This window comes from Salvelinus fontinalis, chromosome 24 (assembly GCF_029448725.1).
Source record: "Salvelinus fontinalis isolate EN_2023a chromosome 24, ASM2944872v1, whole genome shotgun sequence".
In the NCBI taxonomy this organism is placed as follows: Eukaryota; Metazoa; Chordata; class Actinopteri; order Salmoniformes; family Salmonidae; genus Salvelinus; species Salvelinus fontinalis.
Window position 1 is genome coordinate 24,992,015 of NC_074688.1, and position 24,427 is coordinate 25,016,441.

General features: G+C 43.2%; 1 protein-coding gene across 1 annotated transcript; it reads right to left on the bottom strand.

The window, feature by feature from the left end:
• Positions 1-1,838: 1,838 nt before the first annotated feature.
• nek8 (NIMA-related kinase 8) lies at positions 1,839-23,292 on the bottom strand. Its single transcript, XM_055880299.1, has 15 exons — positions 23,207-23,292; positions 22,438-22,643; positions 21,279-21,511; positions 21,014-21,145; positions 20,513-20,721; positions 18,602-18,684; positions 18,339-18,517; positions 17,924-18,071; positions 16,884-16,960; positions 16,666-16,783; positions 16,392-16,542; positions 6,194-6,357; positions 5,788-5,940; positions 5,077-5,235; positions 1,839-3,576 (listed from the first exon to the last, which is right to left on the bottom strand). Exons 1-15 carry the CDS (start codon positions 23,251-23,253, stop codon positions 3,548-3,550), a joined length of 2,088 nt encoding a protein of 695 aa, XP_055736274.1. The 5' UTR covers positions 23,254-23,292; the 3' UTR covers positions 1,839-3,547.
• Positions 23,293-24,427: the final 1,135 nt, after the last annotated feature.

Here is a 24,427-nt window from a genome sequence, read left to right on the forward strand (position 1 = left end):
ACTTCAAATAAGGGCTGTATTTTGTGTAGGCTTACATTTGAATAACCTGTAAATCTTTCTAGGACAAAGTTACTTTTTTTTGTATTTTACCCCCTTTTCCGATCTTGTCTCAATGCTGCAACTCCCCAATGGGCTCAGGAGGCGAAGGTCGAGTCATGCATCCTCCGGAACATGACCCACCAAACCACACTTCTTAACACCCGCTGCTTAACCCGGAAGCCAGCCTCACCAATGTGTCAGAGAAAACACTGTTCAACTGACAACCGAGTTCAGCCTGCAGGCACCCAGCCCGCCACAAGGAGTCGCTAGAGCGCAATGAGCCAAGTAAAGCCCCCCCAGCCAAACCCTCCCCTAACCCTGACGATGCTGGGCCAATTGTGCGCCACCCTATGGGACTCATCGAACCCGGGTCTGTAGTGACGCCTCTAGCACTGCGATGCAGTGCCTTAGACCGCTGCGCCACTCTGGGAGGCCCTAGGACAAGGTGACTTTTATCAATAATTTGCCTGTATTTACCCCCCCAAAATGAAATGCTAATTAGCTGCTAATGTGGATATCATAAAGAACTACAAATGTCATGATGATCTGGACAAGACTGCCTACTCGAGGCAAAGGTAAGAATCTCTGAATTAACTACCCAATGTCAGCTAAATTAAGAAATTAATAAATTTGCTACATGGCACACCTGTATTTTGGGAGTTCCTCCCATTCTTCTCTGCAGATCCTCTCAAGCTCTGTCAGGTTGGATGGGGAGTGTCGCTGCACAGCTATTTTCTTGGCCCTCAAGAGATGTTCAATCGGGTTCAAGTCCGGTCTCTGGCTGGGCCACTCAAGGACATTTAGAGAAGACACTCATGCGTTGTGTTGGCTGTGTGCTTAGGGTCGTTGTCCTGTTGGAAGGTGAACCTTCTACCCAGTCTGATGTTCTGAGCGCTCTGGAGCAGGTTTTCATCAAGGATCTCTCTGTACTTTACTCCGTTCATCTTTCCCCTCGATCCTGACCAGTCTCCCAGTCCCAGAAAAACATACCCACAGCATGATGCTGCCACAGCCATGCTTCACCGTAGGGATGGTACCAGGTTTCTTCCAGGCCTGATGCTTGGCATTCAGGCCAAAGAGTTCAATATGGGTTTCATCAGACCAGAGACTTGTTTCTCATGGTCTGAGAGTCTTTAGGTGCCTTTTGCCAACTCCAAGCAGGCTGTCATGTGCCTTTTACTTTAGAGTGTCTTCCGTCTAGCCACTCTGCCATAAAGGCCTGATTGGTGGAGTGGTGCAGAGATGGTCGTCCTTCTTGAAGGTTCGCCCATCTCCAAAGAGGAACTCTAGAGCTCTGTCCGAGTGAGAATCGGGTTCTTGGTCACCTCCCTGACCAAGGCCCTTCTCCCCCATTTGCTCAGTTTGGCCAGGCGTCCAGCTCTAGGAAGAGTCTTGGTTGTTCCAAACATGTGTGCAGGTGTGTGCCTTTCCAAATTATGTCCAATCAATTGAATTTACCACAGGTGGACTCCAATCAAGTTGTAGAAACATCTCAAGGATGATCAATGGAAACTAGATGCACCTGAATTCAACTTCAAGTCTCATACCAAAGGGTCTGAATACTTATGTAAATAACAACCTGTTTTCGCTTTGTCATTATTGGGGTATTGGGTGTAGATTGATGAGGACTTTTTTATTTATTTAATCCATTTTAGAAAAAGGCTATAACATAACAAAATGTGGAAAAAGTCAAGGGATCTGAATACTTTCTGAAGGCACTGCGTATATATATATAAAACACACACACCCACCACACACACACAGTAGAGCTATAGATATCATGAACAAACCAATACATGTTTTCAACTTTTTCTAACTCCTGATTTATTGCTACCTCATTTCTCCATAGTGTTTTCACAATCATTACAAATTATTTAACTCAGTTTTGACTAAAGTAATCTGACATGAAATAGCGACCCAAACAAAGAACATCGATTTCAAATTTCTTGTCCCTTATTAATTTCTAATTTGGTTGATATTAAAAAAGTGGACATTGTATTACATACAATAGGCATACTATACAGTGTTTATCAATTATCTGGTACATTATGTACAATACAAGAAAAGACCATTCCTTCTTATTTGACCGAATTTATAAAATGGCATATTCATATACCAACAAAGGCAGTAACTATGTAATAACAGCACAAATATAAATTGTTATTTGTTACATAATGATTGGGAAATAAGATCGTTTTTTTTCTCACAAAAAAATGTGTGTCAGTGGTACCACACAAGGTAAATGAAGAGGATTGTTCTGACAAATTGGCAACACTGCAGGCAAAGCACTAACATGAATCATGTTCACATTTCTTCCAAAAATGGAAAACAAAAAAATCTGCTTCGAAATCATCTTGGATACCAGACAGTGATTCACCATTTTTTGCACTACAGTTTACCCACATTTTGGTGGAAAATGCATTGAAAGTATATGGAGCGTTACCTTTTTCACTGTGACCGGTGATCAGTTTAACCACCTATTTTTTACCACTACATCACTGATACTAGAGTGGGTGACAGAGAGTTAGTAAGGAGCAGGCCAATAACATTGATTTCCTCTGTCTGGAGCACTTACCATCCCAGCCTGTTTGGAGGCTTTCCAGAGTAGGATCAAACTAGTGAATGCGTCCCAAATAGCACCCTTTTCCCTATATAGTGCACTATTTTTGATCAGGGCCCATAAGTAGTGCACTATGTAGAGAATATGGTGCCATTTGGGATGCATCAAGGGTTCTAATTAAGCACATCATATCAAACTGGCTCATGCCTACGACACACACACAGCTGAAGAGCCAATATTGACTCTTAATGTGTCTCTCACACCTGTACCATGCTGTTAGTGGCACTTATACATACAAAATCTTAAACAATCTTTGAACTCGAGGGTTGAAAGGTCTATGTGACTTGAAATGCATTTACAATAGTCAACTGTCTTAAAGAAAATGTCACTGTTCATGTGTTGTCTAAAAGTACCTTACTATGATACTAAACACACAATCTGTTATTGTGAATGAAAAACTTTCTAAACCAATTGATAAGGACTAATCCTAAAAGCACACAGATAACGTGCTCAAGATTTGAAGTGCCGTACTCGCTTGCTTCATTTGACTGACAAGTCAGTTAGTAGGCTCACACGGTAGTGGCAGTCCTAAACGAGCAGCCTTCCTTCTTTACACACATTGTTTTATCTACCTCAATACGGGGTAAATAAAGCTACCAAACCAGTTAGACATCCTCGAACTGTGTGTTTTATTATGCTAACCTCACTGTTGAGAGAGGACAAAACTTTACAGCAGGACAGCTCCCCAATTCCTGCAATCTCACTCCAATACTTTTGGTAAAGCATTCTATTAGCTACATAAGCTCAGGAAGCTAAATAGGATTGTTTTGCATTTGTTCCATAAATTGTGCCATTAATAAAGCCCCACCATTTACACCTTGTGCCACTGTTTCTCTCCTGACAGCTACTGAAGGGGTGGACGGTGGTGGGATGGTTTTCAGAGCTGTATCATCTGGGGACTGGCTCCTCAAGCAAAGCTGAGAAAGAGTAATCAGAAGCCATCAACATATCACTTACATTAGCACTAAAGACAGGCAAGAATATACCATCTTACACAATGCATGCATGTGTACAGTTACATACTATAAGGGGCCTGAGTCTTGTAAAAGGTTTCAGGACAGGTATTGAATTATTTCACTCTTGTATTTTAGATATCGATACACCCACATTTTCATCTTGATTACTTCACTTAGACACAATGCAGTAGGTGTGGTGACACAATAATGTTTCTAATGCCCACACACAGCCATTGTCTACCATGCATTTAGTCATACTGTATCTGGATTAATGTACTACTCATACATTGATAAAATAACAAAACCAAAGGAAGTCAAATGTGGGTGAAATGACCTGTGGGAGGGCACTCTGGCTGCTGTGTTTGCATTTCAGGTCACTACCACATAGCCAGGTCAGAGTTACACTGCAACAGGACTTGGGTCTCTTCCAAAGATTAGAGACGTCTCTCTTACTTACTGACGAGATTTTTAAGTGCAATTTAATCTTTCCTAAATCTGCATCTATTTGTAATGGGATGGTTGCTTTAGTTTATTCCATGCGTCATTTTAATAGATATTGGTTATGTCACAATTGGCACCCTATTCCCAACATAGTGCAGTACTTTTGATCAAAGCCCATTAGGTTCTGGTCAATAGTAGTGCACTACAAAGGGAATAGGGTGCCATTTGGGAAACCATCATTGTTTTAAAGCAGAGGAATTGCTGGCTTGTCCTCTATTCCTGATGAGGGACCATTCATCACAGGCTGGATAATACATTATCTTATTGAGGTTGGGGAACTATTTACATTACATGAAGATCCATAAACTGCATGCAACAACCTGAAATCAATAATTATGAATGTACAGTGTAAGGTAATAGTGAAATGTGATTAAATTATTACTGGTGTAAATAGAGACATACAACCTAATCAACCCTCTGCCTGGTTTAGTGGACATGGCACAGAGGATGCCTATTATCAGATACACTGGTTTGTTACATTCAGGTTTATAGAAAGAGCTAACCCCAGCTCATCTCCCCAATGACTAACAAGCTAAGCATGACAGGGAGGCAGGCCCCTGTTGTTCATTTTATTGCTTGTGGAGAGCAAGGCACAACTGATTGCCTCAACCACCTTTAATGAGCCTCTGTTACTACAGACACTGAGGAGATGGAGACACAAAAAGCCAAACATGGGGCTTGGTGTTCACTTCTGATTTGACTGACTGGGAGAAAGCCACGGGAAAATCTGCATTGTGGGGTTAGCTAATTACCAAGCTATTAACAAATAGGCTCTTTCAGACCTTCTGTTCTACAAGGAAAAAACATGGATCTCTGTCAGCCACATCTAAAGAAGCTTGTTTCAAGTTTTACCTTACTTTCATCCCAGTGATTGCTGTTTGACTTCACCACATACAGTATGTGCTACTGGCAATTTCATATAATTTTCTTTAAAAAAAAAGGTAGTAGGTAAAATATTACGTTTCACTGCCAGCAGAGTGTTGCCATGACAACATGCCACTGACGTCACCGTGAACGGGTGAATCTCGTCGAGCTGCACTGCCTTCGGTATCCCAGAATCCTCCTCTTTTCTTCCGAGGCGGCCACGGGCCCCCTTTCCCCAGGTATACACCTCCCCTTCTACACCAAGATAGAGAGAACAGAATAGTTACATTCTTCAGCACACCCCAGGATTCATGAATCTGCACGATCCTTAACAGACAGCCCTCTCTTCTCCTCCCATCTATCCCATCCCTCTCCTCTCCTCTCCTCTCCTCTCCTCTCCTCTCCTCTCCTCTCCTGACTGCACAATGGCTCTATCTATCCCTGGGAGAGCAGATCTGATCAAAGACAGCCCTGAACAATGGAGGTGACTGTGCGTGCCAACTCCCTATGGGACGTCGAGTTGATCATTGACACATTCTGACATGTATTGTGTCATTCTCCACAACTCTACCCTTTGGAAAATGTCTAACAGACCTCTGTTACAACATATTAAGGACCTTAAAGCAGTCGCTGAAAGCACAATTACAAAAGACATTACAGAAACAGATTGGTACAGTGTTCAATTAGCTCTTCTAATAAAGTGCGTTATCTAAGTTTACTGAGGACATCACGTTTCTCCAATATTTTATATAAACTGAAAATGTCTGCTTAAAGCATCTTCCCTGATTGCCAATGCCTCTTACTCACCTGATCCAATTGCCAGAGTGAATGCATCCCCACAGGCTGCCATGGTGATGCCCTGAAGGCCCGGCACCGGGTATGGCACACGACTGGTCCGGCGGGAGCTACAGCCCAGCTGACCATGCTGGTTACTGCCAAATGTGAAACACTGACCCTTCTCTGGACACATGGAACAGGGGGATTAAATGTGTGAAGATTGTTATTGTGTATTGTCACAGAACACATAGAAGCACATTCATCCTATAGTAGATAATGGTATTACAATACAGTTACATGTTTTACTGTGTAAGCATGACACAGGGATGTCACGTCCTTGCAGCTTATAGGAACTTTGGGTTTCTAGTTACGATGGGTTCAGGAACTGCATGGTGACATGTCAGGCATACGAGGTGAAGACAAAATATAATTTCACCTGTGACAGCAACAGAGTGGGCTGTTCCAATGTCAATGTAAACAACCTTGTCCACATTCAGAGGTGCTGATTGGACAGGACTGAATAAGTAGACTTCTTCAATCTGGTCACAGGGGGCTGGCTCCTCTGCAGCATTAATCTTATCCAACCCCAGCTTGTTGAACCTAACCAAGCACATTTATAGGAATCACAATTGTTTTCATGGCAGCACATGTATAGGCTTAAATGTAATTGATAAAGGTGCTGCATTTACACAGGCAGCCTAATTCTGATCTTTTGCCCAATTATTGGCATGCAAAAGATCTGATTGGTCCAAACCCAATTATTGGAAAACTATCAAAAGTGGGCTGCCTGTGTAAACACAGCCATATAAGAAAATGCCAATCTCCTACTCTGGCCATTTAATTAAAGGAAGTTTGAATCGTATCAAAAGGGAAACATTGATAACTTAAAAGTAAAGTAGATCCAGTTGACCTTATCAGCTAAAGTGTGTTTTATACAATATCACACTACAAAATTGTAAGGAGAAAAGTTAAGAAATGCTGTGTCATGTTCTGTAAGAATTAATTGAAGGGGAGTTTCTTGTTCTGTGTTCAAGGCAGATAAATATTCTGTATGGAGTGAGTAAGAGAGAGAGAGAGGGCAGGAAGTAGCTAAACCACATGTGTCTGGGCAATGCGATCTCTTATTGTGTATAAGAGATCATACAATAAGTTTTGTAGTGATTCCTATGTTGTTGATGTGAAGAATATTTCTTGGTCTGTGGTGTGTAATGGCGAGCAACCAGACGCAGCACTTGACACATTCATGAAATTGCTTATCCCAGTTATTAATAAGGATGCACCAATTAAGAAAATTAATGTAAAAACTGTTAAATCCCCATGGATTGATGAGGAATTGAACAATTGTATGGTTGAGAGGGATGAGAGGGATGAGGCAAAAGAGATGGCAAATAGGTCTGGCTGTACAACCGATTGGCAAACGTACTGCAAATTGAGGAATCATGTGACTAAACTCAATAAAAAGAAGGAAACTACACTATGAAACAAAGATAAATGACAAAGAATGATAGTAAAAAAGTAGCGAAGCATTTTATATTAAATGGGAAAAAGGCAAACTCCACATCATTCATTGAATCAGATGGCTCATTCATCACAAAACCCGCTGATATTGCCCACTACTTGATTTTTTTCATTGGCAAGATTAGCAAACTTAGGCATGACATGCCAGCAACAAACGCTGACACTACACATCCAAGTATGTGACCAAATTATGAAAGACAAGCATTGTAATTTTGAATTCCGTAAAGTAAGTATGGAAGAGGTGAAAAAAATGGTCGATCAACAGTGATAGACAACTTAGGTCTGACAACTTGGGTCTGACAACTTGGATGGAAAATTACAGAGGATAATAGTGGACGATACTGCCACTCCTATTTGGCATATCTTCAACTTAAGCCTACTAGAAAGTGTATGCCCTTGGGTCTGGAGGGAAGCAAAAGCTATTCCCCTACCTAAGAATAGTAAAGCCCCCTTTACTGGCTCAAATAGCCAACCAATCAGCCTGTTACCAACCAAAAAATGGTGTTTGACCAGATACAATGCTATTTTACAATAAACACATTGACAGACTTTCAGCACACTGATAGAAATGACTGGCTGAGGGAAATGGATGATAAAAATATTGTGTGGCTTGTTTTGTTAGACTTCAGTGCGGCTTTTGACATTATCGATCATAGTCTGTTGCTGGAAAAACGTATGTGTTATGGCTTTACACCCCGTACTATATTGTGGATAAAAAATTACCTGTCTAACAGAAGACAGAGGGTGTTATTTAATGGAAGCCTCGCCAATAAAATCCAGGTAGAATCAGGAATTCCCCAGGGCAGATGTCTAGGCCCCTTACTTTTTTTTTTTTTTTACTAACGACTTACTTTGAGTAAAGCCAGTGTGTCTATGTAGTCGGATGACTCAACACTATACACGTCAGCTACCACAGTGACTGAAATTACTTCAACACTTAACAAAGAGCTGCAGTTAGTTTCAGAATGGGTGGCAAGGAATAAGTTAGTCCTAAACATTTCAAAAACTAAAAGCATTGTATTTGGGACAAATCATTCAAATCATGTAATGAATCAAGTTGAGGAGACTAAACTGCTTGGAGTAACCCTGGATTGTAAACAGTCATGGTCAAAACATATTGATACAACAGTAGCTAGGATGGGGAGAAGTCTGTCTATAATAAAGCGCTGCTCTGCATTCTTAATTACAGCACTATCAACAAGGCAGGTCCTACATGCCCTAGTTTTGTTGCACCTGGACTAGTGTTCAGTCGTGTGGTCAAGTGCCACAAAGAGGGACTTAGGAAAATTGCAATTGGCTTAGAACAAGGCAGCACGGCTGGCCCTTGGATGTACAAAGAGAGCTAACATTAATAATATGCATGTCAATCTGTCCTGGCTCAAAGTGGAGGAGAGATTAACTTCATCACAACTTGTGTTTGTCAGAGGTATTGACATGTTGAATGCACAAGCTGTCTGAACAATCTGCAAGGCGCCGACAGAGATGGCCGCCTCGCTTCGTGTTCCTAGGAAACTATGCAGTATTTAGTTTTTTTATGTATTATTTCTTACATTGTTACCCCAGGAACTCTTAAGTTTCATTACATACAGCCGGGAGGAACTATTAGATATAACAGCATCGTCAACTCACCAACATTACGACCAGGAATACGACTTTCCCGAAGTGGATCCTCTGTTTGGTCCACAACCCAGGACAATGGATCGGATCCCAGCCGGCGACCCAAAACAACGGTGCCGCAGAAGGGGCAGACGGAGCGGTCTGGTCAGGCTCCGTAGACGGGCACATCGCGCACCGCTCCCGAGTATACTACTCGCCAATGTCCAGTCTCTTGACAACAAGGTAGACGAAATCTGAGCAAAGGTTGCCTTCCAGAGAGACATTAGAGATTGTAACGATCTTTGTTTCACGGAAACATGGTTCACTCGGGATACTTTATCAGAGTCGGTATAGCCACCTGGTTTCTTCACGCATCGCGCCGACAGAAACAAACATCTCTATGGTAAGAAGAAGGGCGGGGGTGTATGCCTTATGACTAACGAGACGTGGTGATCATAACAACATACAGGAACTCAAGTTCTTTTGTTCACCTGAACTAGAATTCCTTACAATCAAATGCCGACCGCATTATCTACCAAGAGAATTCCCTTCGATTATAATCACATTAAACCCCAAGCAGACACGTCGACGGCCCTGAAAGAACTTCATTGGACTCTATGTAAACTGGAAACCACATATCCTTAGGCTGCATTTATTATAGCTGGGGGCTAATCTGAAAACAAGGTTCCCTAAATGTTATCGGCATATCGAATGCGCGACCCGGGCTGGCAAAACCCTGGATCATTGTTCTTCTAACTTCCGCGACCCATACAAAGCCCTCCCCTGCCCTACTTTCGGAAAATCTGACCACGACTCCATTTTGTTTCTCCCAGCCTATAGACAGAAACTAAAACAGGAAACGCCCATGCTCAGGTCTGTTCAACGCTGGTCCGACCAATCGGATTCCACGCTTCAAGATTGCTTCGATCACGTGGACTGAGATATGTTCCGCATAGCGTCGGACAATAACATCGATGAATACGCTGATTTGGTGAGCGAGTTTATTAGCAAGTGCATCGGTGATGTTGCACCCACAGCGACTATTAAAACCTTCCCCAACCAGAAACCTTGGAATGATGGCAGCATTCGCGCAAAACTGAAGGCGCGAACTACAGTCTTAATCAGGGCAAGGCGACCGAAAACATGACCAAATACAAACAGTGTAGCTATTCCCTCCGCAAGGCAATCAAACAAGCTAAGCGTCAGTATAGAGACAAAGTAGAGTCACAATTCAATGGCTCAGACACAAGAGGTACAGTGAGGCAAAAAAGTATTTAGTCAGCCACCAATTGTGCAAGTTCTCCCACTTAAAAAGATGAGAGAGGCCTGTAATTTTCATCATATTTCAACTATGACAGACAAAATGAGAAAAAAAAATCCAGAAAATCACATTGATTTTTTATGAATTTATTTGCAAATTATGGTGGTAAATAAGTATTTGGTCACCTACAAACAAGCAAGATTTCTGGCTCTCACAGACCTGTAACTTCTTCTTTAAGAGGCTCCTCTGTCCTCCACTCGTTACCTGTATTAACGGCACCTGTTTGAACTTGTTATCAGTATAAAACTGCAGGGTCTACAGTCAATCACAGACTACAAAAAGAAAACTAGCCCCATCGCGGATCACGATGTTTTGCTCCCAGACAAACTAAACAACTTCTTTGCTCGCTTTGAGGACAAAACAGTGCCACTGACACGGCCCGCTACCAAAACCTGCGGGCCCTCCTTAACTGTAGCCAATGTGAATAAAACATTTAAACATGCCGGCCCAGACGGCATCACCAGCCACATCCTCAGAGCATGCGCAGACCAGTTTGCTGGTGTGTTTACGGACATATTCAATCAACCCTTATCCCAGTCTGCTGTTCCCACATGCTTCAAGAGGGCCACCATTGTTCCTGTTCCCAAGAAAGCTAAGGTAACTGAGCTAAATGACTATCGCCCTGTAGCACTCACTTCCGTCATCATGAAGTGCTTTGAGAGACTAGTCAAGGACCATATCACCTCCACCCTACCTGATACCCTAGACCCACTCAAATTTGCTTACCGCCCCAATAGGTCCACAGACCACGCAATCACACTGCCCTAACCCATCTGGACAAGAGGAATACCTATGTAAGAATGCTATTCATCGACTACAGCTCAGCATTTAACACCATAGTACCCTCTAAACTCGTCAATAAGCTCGAGACCCTGGGTCTCGACCCCGCCTGTGCAACTGGGTCCTGGACTTCCTGACGGACCGCCCCCTGGTGGTGAGGGTTGGAAACAACATCTCCACCCCGCTGATCCTCAACACTGGGGCCCCACAAGGGTGCGTTCTCAGCCCTCTCCTGTACTCCCTGTTCACCCATGACTGTGTGTCCATGCAGGCCTCCAACTCAATCATCAAGTTTGCAGACAACACTAGTGGTAGGCTTGATTACCAACAACGACGAGATGGTCTACAGAGAGGTGAGGGCCCTCGGAGTGTAGTGTCAGGAAAATAACCTCACACTCAATGTCAACAAAACAAAGGAGATGATCGTGGACTTCAGGAAACAGCAGAGGGAGCAGCCCCCTATCCACATCGATGGGACAGTAATGGAGAAGGTGGAAAGTTAAGTTCCTCGGCATACACATCACGAACAAACTGAAATGGTTCACCCACACAGACAGCGTGGTGAAGAAGGCGCAGGAGGCTGAAGAAATTCAGCTTGTCACCAAAAACACTCAAACTTTTACAGATGCACAATCGAGAGCATCCTGTCGGGCTGTATCACCACTTGGTATGGCAACTGCTCTGCCCACAACCGTAAGGCTCTCCAGAGGGTAGTGAGGTCTGCACAATGCATCACCGGGGGCAAACTACCTGCCCTCCAGGAGACCAGCACCACCCGATGTCAAAGGAAGGACAAAAAGATCATCAAGGACAACCACCCGAGCCACTGCCTGTTCACCCCGTTATCATCCAGAAGGCGAGGTCATCTCTAGCCACTTTAATAATTAAAAATTGGATGTAATAAATGTATCACTAGCCACTTTAAATAATGTTTACATACCCTAGATTAGTCATCTCATATGTACACTGTATATACTGTACTCGATACCATCTACTGCATCTTGCCTATGGTGTTCGGCCATCGCTCATCCATATATTTTTATGTACATATTCCTTTACACTTGTGTGTATAAGGTAATTGTTATGAAATTGTTAGATATTACTGAATGAAGCACAAGCATTTCGCTACACTCGCATTGTCACGATCGTCGTAGTGAGGAGACCAAGGCGCAGCGTGATGATAATAAATCTTATTTTTAATAACGAAGAAGACTGAACAAACTATACAAAATAACAAAACGAACATGAACGCTAAATGACACGAGTGCAGACATGCAACATCACATAGACAATAACCCACAAACCAAACTGGAAAATGGCAACCTAAATAGGATCCCCAATCAAAGACAACGATAAACAGCTGCCTCTGATTGGGAACCAATCTAGGCCACCATAGACCTACATATGCCTAGACTACACACACACACACACACCTAGACAATACAAAACAATCATACCCACCCTCGTCACACCCTGACCAAAATAATACAGAAAACATAGAATACTAAGGTCAGGGCGTGACACGCATTGACATCTGCTAACCATGTGTATGTGACATTTTTTTTTTTTATTGATCTGAACTAATAGCCCCCAGCTCGGACACCCATGCATACCCCACAAACCATGTCAGAGGTCTCTTCACAGTTCCCAAGTCCAGAACAGACTATGGGAGGCGCACAGTACTACATAAAGCCAAGACTACATGGAACTCTATTCCACATCAAGTAACTTGTGCCAGTAGTAAAATTCGATTTTTAAAAAACAGATTAAATACACCTTATGGAACAGTGGGGACTGTGAAGCAACACAAACACATGCATACAAAACACACGATAACATACGCATTATACACACAGATTTTGTGTTGTAGATATGTGTTAGTAGAGTAGAGGCTTGAGGTAACTCACTTAATATGTTGTGAGATCTGTTATGAATATATGTGTAATGAATACTCTGAGAAAAAGGTGTGGATTCAGGCAAAGAAGATGTTTATTAAGCCTTTGCAGAAGGCAGGAATCGTGGTCGCAGGCAATGGTCAAACACAGGTAGGCAGTCAAAAAACAAACAATACCTCACAACCATACAAACAGAAAGAACTGAAGAAAATAGGGAGCTGATGAGACCAGGTGAGAAACGAACACCGGTGAAAACAATGAAAGACAGGGCTACGTTCCAGAACACAAAGAAAAAACACAAGGTTGACTAAGAAAAGAAAAGCAGAACCTTACCTGGTAAGGGCAGTGATGGGAGCGGCCGTAGAACTGAAGTTCCGAATGAACCGGCGATAGAAGTTGGAGAACCCAATGAAACGTTGGAGTTCCTTAACGGTGGTGGGTTTGGGCCAGTTATTGACGGCGGTGACCTTGTTCTCATCCATGCTGACCCTTCCAGGTGTCAGTACAAAGCCGAGGATGTTTACAGGGGTTACATGGAAGGCACTCTTGTCTTCACATAAAGGTTATGTTCAAGGAGCCTTTTGCACATGCTGTATGTGTTCCTTCAGGTAGTAAATCAGGATGTCATCAATGTAGACGATGAGAAAGCGGTTGATCGTATCCTGGAAAACCTTGTTCATAAAGGATTGGAAGATGGCGGGGGCATTCGTAAGGCCGTAGAGCACGACCAGGTATTCGTAGTGCCCTCTAGCGGTGATAAAGGTCGTCTTCCAGTCGTCGCCTTCACGTATACGGACAAGGTTATATGCACTTCGCAGGTCGACTTTTCAAGGGTCGCTGGGATCAGAGGAAGAGGGAAACGGTTCTTGACCGTGCGTCATTCAGGGAACGATAATCAATACACGGATGGAGACCACCGTCCTTTTTTCCAACGAAGAAGAAGCTGGATGCAGCCGGGGAAGAAGGACGAATGAAACCGTTTGAGTGATTCATCAATGTAGTTCTCCGTTGCCTCATCAGATAGGGGGTAAACACGGCCCTTCGGTGGGGACACTCCAGGGAGTAAGTCAATAGCACAGTCTCCTGGGCGATATGGTGGCAGAGTGGAGGCCTTGATTTTGCTGAAGACATTGCTGTACTGGCCGTATTCAGATGGTATGGTGGGTGGCACTGCCAAGGCAGAGTCCTCAATGGTGATGGCTCTGCAGGGTAGGCGGAGACAACTGGAGAAGCAGGTAAAAGACCAGGACAGTAGTTCACCTTATTGCCACGAGATGGCAGGGTCGTGACGACAAAGCCAGGGGTGTCCGAGAATGAGTGGATGTTTGGGGGATGAGAGTGCCATGAGTTGAATGGTTTCGGTGTGGAGGGTGACGCTCTGTGTCAGGTGCGTGATGAAGCCTGTGCCCAATGGCTCCCCGTCCAGGGTGTTAATCCTTAAGGGAGGGGTGACAGGTGTTAGATCAATGTCAAGCTCTTGTACTAGCTGGTGATCGATAAAATTACCTGCTGCTCCCGAATCTATCAAGCCTTCTACATACTTGGTAACCCACTTCACGGTTATCAATACTGGGACGGAGAATTGCTTCTGGGAGATATTTAGAAATAAGGACATGCCTACCTGCATGGCAGCGGGGGGACCCGGATCTCTCCGTGGGGGGGCGAACAGGTCAATGGCTGAGTAGATGATCTTTCCCTCCACAGTATAGGCAGAGCCCTTCTTGGATCCGCTTTTGACGTTTGATACACGGGAGAGGAGCATGGCCCAACTGCATGGGCTCTGGAAAACTCGGACGGGATGACGGAATCATGGAAAGAGAAGATTTCGGGTTTCTGGGTGGTAGAGTTCTTCGGCGGTCGGCGATGAGGTGGTCGATAGATACGAATATATTGATTTAAATCCTGAAGGTCACCTCTACAGGCCAGCTCCACCTGATGTTACCTGTTGAGCCCTCTTCGGTAGACAGTAAGTAAAGCAGCCTCATTACATCCACTCGTTGCAGCCATGGTGCGGAACTCGAGGACATACTCGGAAGCTGAATTGCGTCCTTGTTGAAGTTCTATGAGGAGGTCTCCTATAGGACGACCGGAGGGAGAGTGATTGAATACCTCTTTGAAGGTGTGGAAATGGGTCTCGGATCCGAGTTCTGTGCTGTTGGCAGTCCATATGGCGGTGGCCCAATCCAAGGCTTTGCCTGTGAGTAGAGACAACAAAATCCACCCTGCTCTTGTCATTGGCGAAGTTAGTGGGGTTGTGCTCAATGTATTTTCTGCATTGCATCAGAAATCCCTGACATTTCCCAGGTGAACCGTCATATTTTCCAGGCATGGGTATGAACGAAGGAGGGCTATGGGTTACGATACCTGGCGTCGGCGGTGTAGGGATAGGCTGGAAGAGAAGATGGAACATTTCCTCCATAAGCTCCTCTTGCTGGGTTAGGCGCCGCTGTAGCTCCGCTGAATCCATTCCATATTTAGGTGAGAATACTCAGGGAGAAAAAGGTGCAGATTCACGCACAGAAGATGTTTATTAAGCCTTCGCAGTTGGCAGGAATCGTGGTCGCAGGCAATGGTCAAACACAGGTAGGCAGTCAAAAACAAACAATACCTCACAACCATACAAACAGAAATAACTTAAGTAAATAGGGAGTTGAGACCAGGTGAGAAACGAACACAGTTGAAAACAATGAACAAAAATGAAAGACAGGGCTACGTTCCAAAACACAAAGAAACAGGGCTATGTTCAAGAACACAAAGAAAAAGAACACAAGGTTGATTAAGAAAGGAAAAGCAGAACCTTACAGTATGTCATGTTTTTAAAATGTATAACTGCCTTAATTTTGCTGGACCCCAGGAAGAGTAGCTGATGTGGATCCATAATAAATACACTTCCCTGCTATAGCACTCAGACCTGGATTCAAATACTATTTGAAATCTTTCAAATACTATGAGCGTTCGCTTTATCCTGTCTGTAGTGGCAGATAGGCAAGGTTTTCAGTTTTGAGAATATTATATTGCTCCATTAAACCAGGCAAACTCAATCAAGCACAGATCAAGTATTTTAAATAGTATTTGAAACCAGGTCTGATAGCACTGTGCTCATTCTCCTTACCCTTGCTGTAATAGAACCCTGCTTCCTGCCCACAAGGATTTTTGGTGGATGGGTTAACTATCAGAGAGTGTTTGTCACTGTAAGATAATGCTGCCTCACTGGATATTGGCCCAGAAGATAATGTCATACACCACCTATATACATCCATGCATTAGTTTAACACAACAAAGCATGTACATGAAGAGCTACAGTATGTCAGTGCTTAAGCGAGCAGGGTGTTGGTGCAGTGGAAATCAAGGGCATATTTCACCTTTAATGTGAGCTCTGCTTTTTAGTGAGTTGTTAATGAAAAGGATCACTCACATTAATAGTAACCTTTGTGGAATGCCTGTGCAATTTCACAGCACTTTCATGCAAATGACTGATCATGTTAATTATGTTGTTAGTAGTCTATAAAAGAAGGTAACTTTACCTGTTGCTGCCACAGGCCAGAATGCTGTTCTGGGTGCTGATAACCATGGAGCAATCCACTCCACACAGCACCCTGTGGGCCTCAAACTTCCCTGGCACACACACCTGCTGGGGAGAGTTGTGGGAGTCCTGGGTGCCCAGCCCCAGGCGACCTGCCAGAGGGGGAAGAAAGCAGAACATTCTGTTAGAATGCCAAGCTCTCCCACAGACACTGCTGACATAAACCAAGAAACACAGAGAGACTGATGACCCCAAAAATAAACTTGCTCATTTACCATTGTCTCCTCTTCCCCAGGAGAATACTTCTCTGTCATTGGTCACAGCAAGCACATGGGAAGCACCACATGACACCTGGACCAGCTCGTATCCGAGTAAGGCCTCTACAATCTTGGGCTGGGCATTAATACATACAGAGAAATAATATAACGTTTTTTCACCGGAACGACTGACCACAATAATGTTTATAACAAACCTCAAAATCATTGACATTTACCTGTGTTACGTCATTAAAATTTCCATGTCCGAGACAGCCATTGCTTCCACTTCCAAATGTCATAATAATACCTCGGTCTGCAAATTGAAAATAAATAGAGGAGATTATAGGTACGATGAGTTGATGGGTGTGGTTATATCACAGTGTTGGCCAACCATGTGAGTTTTAATCCCTAACAAGGGAATGCTAACTTGCTCCACCACGGTGATAAATGGTGACGAGGGAGCAGGAAATAGAGCTTGGGCTCAGAGGTTCTTTAATCCTGTGTCATCTGCTTTTGATATTAGACTAATGACAGCTCCCTCAAGACTATGACTAATGGTGTATCCCGGTTGGAGAAAGTGTACCTCCTAAACGCCAAGCCAGCAGTGTGGTGATTGCATTCTGTAGGGGAGAACAAACACTGATGAATGTTCTCTTGTCAGAAGTGCAGTGAAAGAGGTGATTACATCCACACGTTCAAATGCAGCTTCCATTCCTATGCTGCTCCAGTGCTTTATTATCATACTGCAGTGTGTGTGTGTGTGTGTGTGTGTGTCAGAGTGTGTGCTTAGCAGCAAAAACACACAGTGAATAAATATTGATTTCCTATAGTGAAGATCCCCTACTGAGGCTGACCTGACACGGATGCTGTTGTCCCCAGCAGGAAACACAATGAGAGATGGTCTGCATCACAAATGGCACCATATTCTCCATTTATAAACTGGGTGGTTAGAGCCCTGACTGCTGATTGGCTGACAGGCGTGTTATATACCACGGGTATGACAAAACATTTATTTTTACTGCTCTAAATACGTTGATAACCAGTTTATAAGAGCAATAAGGCACCTCTGGGGTTTGTGGTATATGGCCAATATATAGCTAAGGGCTCCACGATGCATTGTGCCTAAGAACAGCCCTTAGCCGTGGTATATTGGTCGTATACCACACCCCCTTGTGCCTTATTGCTTAAATAGTGCACTACTTTTGACCAGAGCCTTCCAAATTTGGGCACTATATATGGAATAGGGTGCCATTTGAGACATTATTATGGCCTGTACCTGTCATACAGGTGGTGAAGAGATCCCCACAGGACACAGACTTGATGGTGACTCCAGACTGGCCCTCCAGGAAGCGAGAGATGAACTGTGGCTGCATCTGTTCTACTGCACCAGGCAGAGTGGGCTCACCAGATCCTACTGACGGAGCCTGGCACAGCACCATTAGGACGTGGTTAGGAAATGTGTGAATACTGGTGATATTAAAGACTATACAGATAAGACTCTCATATTGTTTTGAAAACAAATCCTTTATCTTATCATCCTTTAACCATTATAATGCATAATCTGAAGATATTAAAGAGGCAGCTAGTAGCTTGTTGGTTAAGGTAAATATTGATATATGAAGCCATAACTGAGGTTGGCAAGCCTCATTCAGACAGAGAAGGGATAAGGGGATCAAGAAACCCAATCTGACCTCCCAGGTGATGAGTCGGCCTGACTTGGTGACGCCCATCTTCTGTGTACGTCCCAAGGCCACCTGCAGCACCTCTGTGTTGAGCATGGGTAGGCGCAGAGGCACAGAGATTCCACTGCCCCATGTGTACACTGATGACAGGGGGAAGGAGTGCAACTTTCCTGTTCCCATCCGTCCATCTAGTACAGGACAGAACATTATACGAAAGGTGTTAATTATTACAGAACTGGTTCAATCATGGATGTGGGTGGAATGTCACTGACCTCTGAAGGACCTTGTGCCGGTCATTCGCCCTCCTTGTCTACCATGACCCCCTGACTGTACGGTGGACAGTGGTTTCTCAATTCTGGACCAGAAATCAAAATGTCTTTTGAATATTGTATACATACATTTCCATCAATGGTAATGTACATGTACAGTTGAAGCCGGAAGTTTACATACACTTAGGTTGGAGTCATTAAAACTCGTTTTTCAACCACTCCACAAATTTCTTGTTAACAAACTATAGTTTTGGCAAGTCAGTAAGGACATCTACTTTGTGCATGACACAAGTAATTTTTCCAACAATTGTTTACAGACAGATTATTTCACTGTATCACAATTCCAGTGGGTCAGAAGTTTACATACACTAAGTTGACTGTGCCTTTAAACAGCTTGGAAAATTCCAGAAAATGATGTCATGGCTTTAGAAGCTTCTGATAGGCTAATTGACATCATTTGAGTCAATTGGAGGTGTACCTGTGGATGTATTTCAAGGTCTACCTTCAAACTCAGTGCCTCTTTGCTTGACATCATGGGAAAATCAAAAGAAATCAGCCAAGATCTCAGGAAAAAAATTGTAGACCTCCACAAGTCTGGTTCATCTTTGGGAGCAATTTCCAAATGCCTGAAGGTACCACGTTCGTCTGCACAAACAATAGTGCGCAAGTATAAACACCATGGGACCACACAGCCGTCATACCGCTTAGGAAGGAGATGCGTTCTGTCTCCTAGAGATGAACATACTTTGGTGCGAAAAGTGCAAATCAATCCCAGAACAGCAGCAAAGGACCTTGTGAAGATGCTGGAGGAAACAGGTACAAAAGTATCTATATCCACAGTAAAACGAGTCCTATATTGACATAGCCTGAAAGGCCGCTCAGCAAGGAAGAAGCCACTGCTCCAAAACAGCCATAAAAAAGCCAGACTATGGTTTGCAACTGCACATGGGGAAAAATATCATACATTTTGGAGAAATGTCCTCTGGTCTGATGAAACAAAAATAGAACTGTTTGGCCATAATGACCATCCTTCTGTTTGGAGGAAAAAGGGGGAGGCTTGCAAGACCAAGAACGCCATCCCAACCGTGAAGCACAGGGGTGGCAGCATCATGTTGTGAGGGTGCTTTGCTGCAGGAGGGTCTGGTGCACTTCACAAAATTGATGGCATCATGAGGGAGGAAACATCAAGACATCAGTCAGGAAGTTAAAGCTTGGTCGCAAATGGGTCTTCCAAATGGACAATGACCACAGGAATACTTCCAAAGTTGTGGAAAAATGGCTTAAGTACAACAAAGTCAAGGTATTGGAGTGGCCATCACAAAGCCCTGACCTCAATCCTATAGAAAACTTGTGGGCAGATCTGAAAAAGCGTGTGCGAGCAAGGAGGCCTACGAATCTGACTCAGTTACACCAGCTCTGTCAGGAGGAATGGGCCAAAATTCACCCAATTTATTGTGGGAAGCTTGTGGAAGGCTACTCAAAACATTTGACCCAAGTTAAACAATTTAAAGGCAATGCTACCAAATACTAATTGAGTGTATGTAAACTTCTGACCCACTGGGAATGTGATGAAAGAAATAAAAGCTGAAATAAATCATTCTCTCTACTATTATTCTGACATTTCACATTCTTAAAATTAAGTAGTGATCCTAACTGACCTAAAATAGGGAATTTTACTGGGATTAAATGTCAGGAGTTGTGGAACACTGAGTTTAAATGTATTTGGCTAAGGTGTATGTAAACTTCTGACTTCAACTGTATGTATACATTAGATAAATGTTGTTTTCTTATGACGAGTCTGGTGACTAGAAGCTTCAGGCTTTGGTTGTGTCCAATGGCACCCTATTCCCTATATAGTGAAATGTATAGGGAATAGTGTTCCATTTGGGATACAGATTTTGTGGCATTCATTACCTGCGCATTTTGACGTTGCCTATATCAGTGTAGAGGTTTAGCAGGGGTCTGATGCAAACAGGGTGGGCCATGATCTCATTGAGCTGTGGGCGTTTGGACGGGTCCAGATTGAGCATGTTCATGATGAGCTGCCTGAGTTCTGTACTGTACCGGTCTGAGATTGGGGCAAAGGTACCACTCATGATCTTCAACACTAGGGCAGGTAGGTTCTGTAAAAGAATGAAGAGTGAGTAAACCCAAGAAGAGGAGTTACATTTTCAAACTATGCTAATGTGTTGATTTTTTATGGGTTTACTTTTAGACCAGTAAACTTTAGGCATCATCCCACAAATTCAAATACATTTTGCATGGAGATAGAAAGATAAAAGCTTCAAAGTAATGTGAGATATGATTAACTTGCAATGCTATTTCTGGATCTATTGACACATAATTCCAAAGTGCAAAAACAGGTTATGAAATTGGAATGACAATGTATGAAGTGTATTTGAAAAGAATGTGTACAGCAGCCTCGAAAGCTCTCTTGAGGCTGGCTAGCTCATATAGAACACAGCCCAGGGCCCAGATATCACTCTTCTGGTTGTAGGGCTTCCCCTCACACAGCTCCGGAGAGATGTAGCATGGGGTCCCCACCACCTGAATGGAAATAAAACAATAACAAAAGATAAACTCTACTGCCAGTGCTGCCTATGACTATGCATTTCATCAGAGTACGCATTTGGCCATTACTATGTAGTCAGGTGACCAATGCTACGTCATGTCCACTCACAGTGTAGGCTTTGCTCTTGCTGACTAGGATTTTGGAGATTCCAAAGTCGCCTATTTTGACAATCATTTGATGCTTGTCAAGCAGAATGTTCTGGGTCTTCAGGTCACGGTGTAGGATGAGCTTATTGTGCACGTGGTACAGGGCCAGCAGAATTTGGACAAAGAAGTGTAGGATGGTGTCCTCATCCAGCAGGGAGTTACAGCGCTTCTGAATGTAGTCGGCTAGGGTTCCACCTACAGTAAGAAAGCAGGAAAATAATACAGCTACAGTAGAATCATGCTCACAGGCCACCCAGAGTTTTGTAACATAATGCAGTGCCCTTTATCATATATCTCCTGAAGCGCTACAACAGGGACTGACATCTGATGAGACTGAATAAGATCTCATGGGGAACGTCTGCAAAGCAAAACATATTTGACACCCTATGTTACAGTGTCAGACTTTCTATGTACCTGTTACGGATACAGGTATCCTGTGTGTGTATCCTGTGTGTTTCTTTTCTCTCATTCTCCCCTCACAGGTGGCAATCATCATTCCCCAATCAGTCACCAATCAGAAGACACACCTCCTCCTGTTTCCATTACCCAATCACATCCCCTTTCCCTTGGTTTAAAAACCCATTCAGTTGTTTCCTCAGAGCTCAATCTCTCTGTCATGCAATCTCTCTGTAGAGCTCTTGTGTTTGCAACTACATGTCACTTTGTCCATTACCCTGTGAGTTTTGGTTATGGCGTTTGTTTGATGGTGGGAAAGGGGGTACCAAGAAAAGTTGCCCATGGGCATACACTACCCGTAGGTAAACTTTGTCTAAATACACTAGTTAGAACTGGGCGGACCACCCTCTGTATTTTTGGTTAGTTAGCTGTTGTTGAAGCAGGTAGACTAGCTTAGGGGTGTTTTTGAAGGCTTATTATTTCTTTCCTTGGGTCCAGCTCAGGCCCTTTTCCCGCTCCCCATTACCGTGTGTTTACAAATAAACCATGAGTGTTTGACGGTAGATTTTAAGTTGTCTGTGGTTATTTGTTCTCGCTGTTACTTTTTCACTGTTATAATTTGCATGAGTTATGTTACGGGTCTTGTTGCCATCCCCCCTAGACTGTAGAGCCAAAGGGATTTGTAACAGTACCTTATGTGATATGGGGGGGTAATGTGATAGTACCTGGTGCATATTCCATAGCAATCATCAGAGCCTTGTCCTCCAGGAAGTTCTCATAGTACTCTATGATGTTGGGGTGGTTGAGCAGCTTCAGCACCTGGCACTCGTTCTGGGCAGCAAGGCGTTCATCACGGGACATCTGCTCTACTGGGATCTCCTTCAGGATCACAAAAGCCCCATCACTGCGCCGACGACACAGGTGCACTATCCTGTCACACATGACATGGGAAAGTGGAGAATGAGTAGTGTGGGGAAGAGTTGGAAAAGTGCATTCTGGTGTAGGCTATCCCCTTACAGTGGGCATCTTTGCTTGTACACTTTTGAACATTATTGCCACTGATATTGGTGCTATGTAACGCATGTGGGCATTAGAAAAACATCTTAAAACTAGAGTTTTACCATTTATATAATGGGCAAATAACATAACACATTACATTTATGACTAAAAATTCAACACAGTAGCTTTGCACTCATCATGTACTAGTATTATACTATTTTGATTAGGGCGACCATAGAAGTAGAATGAGCGCTTAATTCTAATTGTATGAAGGCGGGCCTTTTAATAACAGATGCGCGCGCCGTTCCGGTACTCGACTGAACCAATTTACATGCGTTCTGTATTTTGGCAAATAGACAAGCTGCGAAGTTTTTAACTTTAACTTAAGTTTGACCGTAAGATAAATAAAACGTCACAAAAAAGTATAAATAAGGCTACCGTGCCTTAGCGATGTAGTTTCATCAAGAAGTTCAAAGTTAATAACTTTTGGTTTACCCAAAAGCTCCTCTTCCGACCACTTTGATTTTCTCATACTTCTCCATCTCCTCTGCTCAAGGCTGTAAAAAAAAAATCGAAAGTCGTCTCCAGGCAACACTTCCCCTGCTCCTACAGGGAAGAACTTGGGACAAAAAGCACGCGGATCTGAAAGCAAGCTTCTTCTGTTTTTCTTGGGCAATTTAATGGTTACTCAAAGGGTTTTTTGTTGTAGGGTATTATTGAATGCTCATTCATATCATTTTACTAAATTAGATTTTGTCGTCAGTAATACTGTGTGTGTGTGTAAATGAGAGGGTTAATCTCCACACTATCTCTCCTGTTCTAGGTACGACTGCAGGTAACAGTGTCTAGACGGCATGTAATTTTGGTCGCCTCTCCTTCCAGTTCTCTGCTGCCAATGACTGGAACGAACTACAAAAATCTCTGAAACTGGAAACACTTATCTCCCTCACTAGCTTTAAGCACCAGCTGTCAGAGCAGCTCATAGATTACTACACCTGTACATAGCCCATCTATAATTTAGCCCAAACAACTACCTCTTTACCTACTGTATTTATTTATTCTGCTCCTTTGCACCCCATTATTTCTATCTCTACTTTGCACCTTCTTCCACTGCAAACCAACCATTCCAGTTTTTTTTTACTTGCTATATTGTATTTACTTCGCCACCATGGCCTTTTTTATATTTTTATTTATTAATATATTTTATTTGCCTTCACCTCCCTTATCTCACCTCACTTGCTCACATTGTATATAGACTTATTTTTCACTGTATTATTGACTGTATGTTTGTTATACTCCATGTGTAACTATGTGTTGTTGTATGTGTCGAACTGCTTTGCTTTATCTTGGCCAGGTCGCAATTGTAAATGAGAACGTGTTCTCAATTTGCCTACCTGGTTAAATAAAGGTGAAATAAAAATAAATAAAATAAAATTATGGAGTGCCTTCCCCTCGGCTGAGATAAGCAGGCAGCTGCCAAGCTTGGCTCCTGTTCTTTCTGCTTCCATCTCTGCTCTAATGCGGGCAATAACAAACGCCTTGTCAGGTCTGTAATACATTGGCAAAACATCACAGCCTTCATCATTTGAAGCAGCCCATTTTCTGCTTATTCTCAGATACATCTTCCAACACCACATGCTGATCTAGACTATACATTACTGTAGACTATACATTACTGTATTTGAGACACTTGCAAAAAGTGCCAGGAATCAATGG